The sequence below is a fragment of the Lepisma saccharinum genome, unplaced genomic scaffold, assembly GCF_977018435.1.
Source record: "Lepisma saccharinum unplaced genomic scaffold, izLepSacc3.1 HAP1_SCAFFOLD_127, whole genome shotgun sequence".
Classification (NCBI taxonomy): domain Eukaryota; kingdom Metazoa; phylum Arthropoda; class Insecta; order Zygentoma; family Lepismatidae; genus Lepisma; species Lepisma saccharinum.
The window spans coordinates 265,003-275,388 of record NW_028142943.1 but is presented as its reverse complement, the minus strand read 5'-3'; the positions used below and the strand labels follow the sequence as shown (position 1 = coordinate 275,388).

At 36.6% G+C, this 10,386-nt stretch overlaps 1 protein-coding gene across 1 annotated transcript; it reads left to right on the top strand.

Moving 5' to 3' along the window:
- The first annotated feature begins 1,297 nt into the window (after positions 1 to 1,297).
- On the top strand, positions 1,298 to 2,005 carry LOC145982333 (uncharacterized). Its single transcript, XM_083115896.1, has one exon. It carries the CDS (start codon positions 1,298 to 1,300, stop codon positions 2,003 to 2,005), a length of 708 nt encoding a protein of 235 aa, XP_082972022.1.
- Positions 2,006 to 10,386: the final 8,381 nt, after the last annotated feature.

Sequence of the window (10,386 nt, the reverse complement as noted above, 5' to 3'; positions counted from 1 at the left end):
TCATCACTCATCCCCATCTTTGCAAATTAGCCAACAGGCACAAAACGTGAAGTAAAATAAACTAAATCAATCCATCAATCAACTTTGTAAAAAATGTCAAATTTATGCTCACATGGTCTATAAAAAAAATCATAACTTTTCTTATAATTATGGCATAAATTTCATCTTGGGCTTGTTTTGAATCTATTCTATTTTCGTTAAAAATAGTCTTATATGAAAATATTGAAATATTAATTTCAAGGACACATGTGACCTTTCACCTTGGATACCTAAAAAAAAAATGTATCTTTGATGGGAATAAGGTATGTTATAGACAGGGCTCGAAAAATCCCGGTCGCTAAGTTCAAATTGCAGTACAGCATAAGTTACCAAATGATTTTTTTTAAAAAAAATCAACATTGTGAACATTCCAGAGTGTCAGTAATAATTCCTTACTCTTTGTCCCCCAACACCCCATTTCCTGTTTTCTCAAATGATTTAGCAATGTTTTGAATACCGTGATGCTTAGCTTCTTATACAGAGTGTTTCAAAGTTGCACAACCCAAAACTTGAAAATGTATATCATGAAAACCGTAAGAGATATTTACACCGGGTTTTCTGCATTATAAAGCCTCATCAAACAGAGATATTTTTCAATGCTTAAAATTATCAGTTTTCTCCATACAGAAAATTTAGATAAATTAATAACTGGCGGAAGGCAGCCTTAAAATTTTTCCAGAAATGCACTTTTGAATGAGAAAAATACGTAAGAAATTATCGCAGGGTCATAATTAGATGTCTGATGACATGTCAATCTGTCATATGCGACCAATATGGGTCATGTGAAACATTTGATGGATTTTTTATTGGCAATTTTATGGGTTGAGTAAAAAAGTGCCATTTTTGGGACATATATGGCACTGCTAGCAGGTCGAAATATTGTCAACAGACGCATGTCACATGTGCCTAAGTATTGGCTATACATTTACGTGAAAAAACATAAACCAAGATTTTGTACCAAAATTGGACTCTAGAGACAATCCTAGTCTGCCTCTGGTTACACTGAATTCTCTTCGCTCACATTCAACGCTACTATGCCTGTTCTTTTTATTGATTCAGCATGGCGTATTCTTTGGACCATTATGGAAATGAACCTTTTCGGATCTCGAAAGTGTCAAACTGGTTTCTATCCCCTTCCTAACTACATTTTTTACTTAAGAAGAAACTTATTGAATATTGTAAGAAGGGTGAACTTCCTATCGCTTTCGGTATTCCGAAAACTCATAAGGAAGGGATCCCGATGAGACCGATTATACCCATGTATTCTCATCCAGGGTATAAACTGGCGAAAATATTAGTAGAGAGGTTAAGGGAGGTTGGAGGAAAGACCGAATTCAGTGTTGAGAATTCTTGGGAAGTGAAGAAGGGATTGGAGGGGATAAAAATAGACGAGGAGGATGAAATTCGTAGTTTTGATGTCATTAATTTGTATCCTAGCGTCCCTCGAGATAAAGCCGCGGATTGTCTTCAGAGATGGGTTATGGATAAGGGAATTGATGTTGTGACAGCCTGGGAGTTCATTCGGTGGTTTCATTTAGTATCAGGATATAATTATTTCTGTTTCAATGGAAAAATTTATAGGCAGACTCAGGGACTTGCTATGGGCAACCCTGTTTCGGGAATAGTTTCCAGCATATTCCTCCATTACATTGAGAAAGATTCACTGAGTGAGGTTAACAATGATATTAAATATTTTTGTAGATATGTTGATGACATCTTGATTATCGGGAAAAACGAAAAATTAGATTGTATTTTCGAAATTATGGGAGGACAGGACGATAGAATAAAATTCACATGTGAGGTAGAAAAGGAAGGAGTAATCAACTACTTGGACTTGAGGATTGAACGGGTTAATGGCAGGTTTCGGACCGAGGTTTACCACAAGAAGTTAGCAGGGGACAGATTTATCCACCAAGATTCCGAACACTCAAACAGAATTAAGAATAATCTATACATGAACTTCTAAATTCAGGCCGGTAGACTTTGTAATTGTAGGGAGGAAAGAGAGAAAGAGGAAAATTGGATTATGAAGGTGGGGTTAAGAAACGGTTATAAAGTAGAGGAAATGAGGAGAATAAAGAGGGGGGCACTTAAAGTCTTGAATAATGAAGGTGGAAAGAAGGGGATAAGTAAGAATAACGAGGTAGGGGAAATAGAATACAAATACGTCGGCATCCCGTATGTAAAAGGGGTATCCGAAAAGTTTGACAAAATTCTAAAAGGCTTCAGGATTAAAGGGGGAATGCGAGCTCCCCGAAATATCGAGGAATTTTTTACTGAATATAAAAAGGATGGAAAAGGGCGAAAAGATGTCAGAGACGAGAAGGGCGTATATAGGATTACTTGTTCTTGTAATAAAGCGTATATTGGACAAACTGGAAGAAGCATGGGAACCCGTTGGGACGAGCATGACAAGGATATTAGGGAACTATCTCCGAAGACCGGGCTTTCTGAACATATTTTAGAATTTAATCATAAGATTGGAAAAAGAGAAGTTGTAAAAAGGGTTCATAAACAACCTGATTTGAATGTTCACGAGACTGCAAATATTTGTGTTGATAGAGGGAATAAATTAAACAGGGATGACGGTAACCTGAACGAAGCCTGGATTCACATATTTAAGCGGTGGGGAAATAATGGCAGTGAGTCTGTTAAGTTCCATGTCACGCCGGAAGTGACCCACGCTGCTTCAGAGTCTGTGGAGTTTTCATTGGAAGGGATGTAGCATTCGTGCGCTACTACAGCCATTCCTTCAATATGGTAATACGGGCACACTAATATATATTTTTTTTTTTAGAATTATCTCTTAGCCTACATGGCATTTTTAACTTCAGGTATTTTTAAATTCCATATCCTATCACCCTCTTTAACCTAATCCTGGATTTTTTATGTTCTTGACGAAGTATTTTATATACTGAAAAGTGACCTGAAGAAGCGAAGCGTAGCTTCGCGAAACGTCGTCTACAACCTTTATACTCACTCACGTAAGTTTTTTAACATTTATATTTTTTTATGTATTCTTTGGAGCAGCGAGTGTGCATTGCTGAAGATTATTTTACTACTCATTCTTACACTCATGTGCAAGAGGTTTTCCAAGAAAAATGCCCTTCTGCTGTACCTCACAAAGCAACTGTTTTACGACCAGTCAAACACCAACAAATGATCCCACAAATTGTTAAGAGGTGGTATTATTATTGAAGATTAGGCACACACATAAGATGTACTACGTAAACATTTTCAGCAAAAAATGCAGGTTCAACCAGGACTCGAGCATGGGTCTCTGATATACCATGTCATTGCTGTAACCACTGAGCTACTGAGCCGGCCTGGCTTCGCCTGATTTTTCGCTATCGCTGTTTTACCTGTGTGGAATCGTTTCTGCCAGTGCTACCGCAATGGGATATGTTGCCTTTGAAACACACTAGACTTCATCATTGACTGGTTCCTCCCAGCGTAAAGATATTAATGCATTTTTCACTGAAAATTTATTCGTAGTACATTTCCTGTGTGTGCCTGATCTTCAATAATTAACATCTCTACGCTGGGAGGAACCAGGCAACATCGAAGTCTACTACTGTATTTCAAAGGCAACAGATCCCGTTGCGGTAGTACTGGCAGAGAAGATTCCATGCAGGTAAAACAGCGACAGCGAAAAATCAGGCGAAGCCAGACCAGCTCAGTAGCTCAGTGGTTAGAGCAATGGCACGGTATATCAGAGACCCATGTTCGAGTCCTGGTCGAACCTGCATTTTTCGCTGAAAATTTCTACATTGGTATATATTGTTGAAAATCAATTCTCAGATGTTTTCAGCAAATTAACAATATTTTTTTAAAAAATGTAATTGCTTTTATTTGGATAATGCTAACATAAATTTATTAACCCAGTGATAGCGTACATGATTAGTTTAGTGCAGAAAACCTGGTGTAAATACCTTACGGTTTTCATGATATACATTTTTGAAGTTTAAGTTGTGCGACTTTTGAAACACACTGTAGTATGCACAATTGCTAGTAGGTAGTTTCCTGGCGCCTGATTTTCAGAGCTGGAACCTAGCTTTGAAGAAAATTTTTCGAGCACTGGTTATAGAGTTGAATGTAATCTCTGTTTGTGTAATTTTCATTTTGGGAAAGCTTTGGGAACAGGAAATGTCCAGAGAAATGTCGTCAAACTATTGGCATTGGCATTAATCCTGACTATTCACACCATATTTTTGTTGCATCAACATTTGTCTAAGGAGTCATTCCATGCCAAATCAACACAGATATGTGCAATTTCCAACCTGACAATCACGGATTTTCATGAAATTTGGGGAGTTGAAACTATGCATGGAACTTAGGAACTGTGGAAATTTTTAGTTTCGTTTGTCTTGTAATTGTTAAATTATTCAAGGTCAATGTTCGCATAACTTGCCCTTTTTGAGCCACCTTAGCTGTACTAAATGTGCTGTAACTCCGCCCCTATTTTGCGTAGGAAGATCAAATAAAGCTTATTGTACAGAGAATTGAACAAGCTTTCCAGTGATATATAACAAGCCTACCTTTGGATAATAATATAATTTTATCATGTGACCTTGACCTTTGACCTTGAATATCTCAAAACATGTCATCACCAAAAATCATGAAAAAAATATATTTCGTAACTCATGCCATACTCTAAAACATATCAAAATATGATTTTGGGACTGCAATGGTATCAGAAGATAAAAAATAATATGTGTAACTATGTGACTGATAAAAGCCTCATTACATGAACTATGACGAGTCAAATGTCCCTTAACACTCCCTACAAAATGTAAAGGAGTTATCCTGGGTATAATTGGTCATGAAAGAAATAGGTTTTGATTGATTTAGCATGGATGCCTATTATTAACATTTCATGCAAGTAAAAGCCACGGTGGCTCAGTCGGTATCGCGTCTGACTACCATGCTCAAGGTCCTGGGTTTGATCCCCGGCCGGTTCAAATCTAACTTTTCTAACGATGGAAGCGGCCCTGGCACCCACCCATCGTCGAATGACATGGGTACCTGGGGGAAACCCTGGGGGGTAAAGGCGGTCAGGGGCGTGATGCTGATCACATCACCCTCACTCATGACCGGATCAAGAAAGTGTGGGGCGTTACCCCCACACCCCCTATACGCCTTCATGGCGTGGTGCTAAGCACAGGGGAGCAGTTTACATTACTTTTTTAAAAAGTTTTTTTTAAGCTTTTTTGCTTCTGGCTGGTCTACTATAATAATTCAAATAAAAATACAGTAGGAATTGAATTTCCATTTCATAATGTATTTCTGTTAATTTCCCTCCAACTTATGCTCCTTGGGACAATGAGGATGAATAATGATTTGATAAAATGACAAAGATAATGATATAAATACATACATGAAACCAGGATTCGAAATTGGAGGAACCTCACTCCATATAGCGTTGCAATCATCACTACTATGAAAATATTTCTAAGAATTATTTTGCAAATTTCTGTTTTAGGCTCATCATATTTGACATTCATTATAAAGTTAGATCACTGAAGTGAGCTCATATCGTGAACCAAACAGCCCTTTAATAACAGGATGATATCGTTAAGGATTAAAGTGCCGATTAGATCCATTTCTTTCAAATCCATTTACACAACATCTGTAAGTTCCATTATTAACTAAACTTGTCTAAGGTTGTAACAATGCAATATCAATATTTTTTAAACATGTTTTGTAAGTTCATAGTCTCATATACGATGTTAACAGTATTTTTATTTGTTCATTTTGCAGATGAGCATCTGAGAATCTAATCGAAGTGTCTTCTACCAATAGTAAAGAGCACTCTTTAAATTTGTACAAAAGGACAATAGGTTTGACCAACAATAGCAGTTGGTGTATAAGCTTCTGCGGAATATAAATCAACAAAGTCGACTGTTTGAACTTTACATGGAAGAGTAAATACATTTTTGCTAGCTAGCGTAGACACTTGATTGAATGGTGATGATTTACTAGAAATCAAGAGTCCAAAATATGCTCAAGAAATGATGTTTCAAGCGTTAATAATGTCTGAGAGCAAGTGGTCATCAATTGTAAATTGTATATTAGGGGAAACAGGAGGGGAAAAAAAAACAATGCGAGGGGTGTGACTTACTTGTGTTGTCTGTCAAGCATTGGCACGCATTCATTGATATTCTTGCAAGTTGAAATTTTGAGAGGTATTTTCCCAAAATCTTAGGACATTCATCGCTTCCTCAATGCGATGATGATTTGCAAAAAGCATATCTCTCAGACAGTAGCGGCAATTAGGGGGAAGGGAAGATGGTCCCCACTTTTGACCCAATACTATACAAAACCTTATATACCAAGGGAAATTAAATGTCCTTGTCCCCTCCCAGTTTTTGAACCCAATCGCGAAAACTGCTCTCAGAGATCGCAATAATGTTTTGCAGGGTATGATAAAGAAAAATAATAAATATGCATTGAAACAACAATGTAAATCTGAATTTTTATATCCCGAAAATCTAGTTTTAGTAGTCCCTGTAAACAATGATTTGTATGCTAATGGTATTTATTATTGTATTGTATCTTCCCTTGAAATCAGGCCCATAGCCAGGAATTCTTTGTAGGGGGAGCGAAGTCAATCCTAGAGGGGGCAAATTTTTAATATATTGTGTCGCATTGGCAGATATAGCAGGGTACACAGAGGCACTTGCCCCCTCCCCCAAAAGAGATAAGTAACAGAAAAGGGATGATATTTTGAACGAACAACAAACAAACAAAAAAAAAAAACTTCAAGCAACATCAAATAGCAATATTTCGATAATGACCTTTCCGAATTGCCAAAGAATATAAAGTTTCACATAAATACGCTAATAGGGACTGTATCTACTTGATATTTACACATCGATAATGTTTGCATCACTACAGAAAATGTTTGCCTACTGGTTACGTTAATCATTTTGCAAAATATTTTATGAATTGTATTATATTATAGTTGAAATACATGTGTTTTGACACCTGCCAAACAAATAGGAATCCCTTGATTGACCAATGACTTCTTGGATTACAGTGTCATCATTAATATTTCATATTAAGTTTCATAGAAAGACATTGTTTTAATAGGGTGCAAATAATTTTATGGGGTGCCATGGCATTCTCTTTAACATTTTATTTTTCATATAGATCGTTGGCTCCCAGGGCCGACTCCCGCCGCCCCATAGCTATGGCTCTGAACTTCAACTATAAGAATAGTGGAGACTGCGAGCAAAGCGAGCAAGAAAATTTTATCAAATGTTAATTGTAAAATTAATTAATTTATTTGTATAAAATTTGAAATCGAAAGGGGGGGCAAGTGCCCTTGGCCATCTGGAAGAAAAATGTAAGGAACACGTAAAAGCTAATTCCATCATGAGCATCCAATTGTCCTGCTATTCTTAGCTTCTCCTAGTCTTATTTTTCTATTTCAATGTTTGCTTCCCCTAGAATGGACTTCGGTCCAAGGTTGGGGGGGGGGGGACAATGCCCTCTGCCCCCCTGTGGTTACGACACTGTTTATGAGTGTCTCTTCATCAATTTCACGTCATCACTCATTGTTGCAATTAGCTATAAGTGGCAGAAAAGCAACGCTAAGTAACAGAAATCAAATATCCACTCCCTCTCTCCACCACATGAATCACTATTACCAAAAGGTAGACTTGGGGAAACAATAATTTAAGCAGTTCCAAGTTCATAGCAACATAAACACATTAGGCGAAATCATTTCCCGAAGTCTGAATCTGGACGGAAATTTTTCCCCACAATCCTGATACATTATAAGGAATCCCATACACCCTAATAAATCACAAAATCACAAAATCAATAAGTGTCTTTGTTATGTTGCTAGAGTAACACATGATATACTTATAAAGATTAGTGAGAATTCCAGGTAGGAATGTGTTCTGAATTTTTAAAGGGAAGAAAGCAGGTTCTCAGGGGGGGCAGTTGCCCCCCCTAGCTACGGGCCTGCTTGAAATAAGTTTTTTAAGTCTACTTCATACACAGAAAGGCTAGTTGGTATTGTGTATGTAGAGTCAGCGGCAATGAAAATGGGACACCTATCTCCTGAAATATCCACATTCCTGCAATGCATTATGTATGTTGCCTAACTCAACGGCAGTGACAGAACTTGCCATTGAAAATTTGCTATTAAAATTACTCATTGCCGTAGATTTAGAAAACAAAGATGCATTGTTGAGAAGGGAGACTTTCAGGATCTAGTTGTCCCATTTTTATTGAGGATCACTGTACACTCACCGTCTATCGAACCTGGGACTCCTGTATTACAAGGCGATTACATTACCACTTTGCCAAGGGGGAGGCTCAACTTCCCTCGCAATTTGTACCAATATGTTGCTGAATTCGATGATACTATATCAGCAATGTTTGAATAGTGTTTGAATAGTTACTCTTTAAAAGTAACTCCGAGTTAATCACTTGAGAAAGTAATTCGCATATAATGACTGTTATTACTGTTCCTTAGAAAGTACCTAACATAGTTATTATTACAGTTACTTTACTCTAGATTTGTTTCATCTCGTAAGATGTTGTTCGGAACATGAGTTGCAAGTGTGATGTCCTTTTCACCACCGGTGACCACCAAATGCTTAGCATTAAGTTTCATGAAATTATAACTTATTTCTTACATTTCATGTAGGCTAGAAACATTGAGGCAATAAAATTCACAGTAAACTACTGTTACAAAGCAATGACGATTAACATTTTATTTTCTTTTCTTGAGCAAACCAAATATTTTTTAGAATTTTTGTCGAACTATAAAATTACTGTGTCCATGAGGATTGTTGGAGATTATGTATGTAGTCTTATATGGTAAGTGATATAATACAAAAAAACTTGGGATACATCCTGGCTCTTGACGAAAAAAATACAAAATTGTTCTCATGGTCTCAAGATTTTAATAATCATCAATTGACTGATTTGCTTTATTTTACTTCGCTTTTTGTGCCACTTTTGGCTAATTTACGAAGATGGGGATGAGTGATGATGTGATGAAATTTATGAATGAACACTCACAAACATCCATGCCCAGGCCGGGATTCAAACCTGGGATCCCTGGCGTCGTAGAGCGATGTGCTAACCACTCCCCCATGGGGGCCGGCTTTAATAATCGTCAATTTACCCATTCTTTGAGGAGAACATTTGGTTCAAGATATTATTTCCATGCAGTAAAGTAGTTGTACAACTTACTAGTTAGGTGGAAAGATAACTGAGTTACAATTACTAATTTCATAACATAAGTAGTTTTCAGTTACTGTTACTTGAAAATGTTACTGATACTTCCAACGATTCTACATCAGCTGCAGAACTGAAAACCAGAAAAAACCAAATCCGTAAAGAACTATGGAACAGGACATTGTGTGGTGACAAGACATGCAAATAAATTAGATGTGCTACAAAACTGTATTTAATATTTAACTATCATAAAAATAACAAATATGTCTTCTATTGTGTATCCAGGATTCTTCTGACATTTTTCTTTCAAAATCGCGATATTAAAACTCAGTAACAAAAAAGGGTGCAGAATTCCATGTTTATTTACTTCAAGGATAAAAGATTGAGTATTGTTAGAGAGCGCTAATATTTATAAATATTTACAAAATGTACACTGAAATTCTGCAAATTTATGAAGAAAATCTGGTAACGTCACCGATAAAAGATATAAATGTGTTGAAGTACTGTCATATAATGTGAATTCTACAGTCAACGCAGCATTCACTTCAAACATAATTACAAAATGTTTTCAATTATTTCAATTACTCTCCTTACTTAATGCATTTCGTGTTTGAATTAACTACAGTTATCTTTGTATGTTCTCTTCTGCTTTCGAAATATTAAAAGAAATACATAATACAATACAAGGGATTTTATATTACTATTACGACTATTACTATCTTCCATTGCTGATAAATTGTTTTTTTTTTTTTTTTTCAATAAGAACATACAACTAAAATCTCATGATAAACAATTACATTGCTCCACATCTACTTAGATTTTTCAATAAAATCTGATAACCAACGTGACGTCATATCCCACCAAGGAGTACCCTAATCGACCAACCTGCCTGTATCTACCTTGATTATGTGGAGATCTGGCAACATGGCCCTCGGTTGCCATGGCAAACGGTGCTGGCATCTGTTATCGAAAAATTACCACAAAATTGCCTTTAGTACGGCCTTAAGCAGCTCAAACAAATATGAGGGATAACTCTGGAGTGAAAGAACATGGTGAACCTATTCCTTTCAGGGAGTTGTTTCTGTCAAATTGACCATGTGGGGCCATGCATTGTCATGGTGAAGAATGACATTTGCAGACATTTTCTTG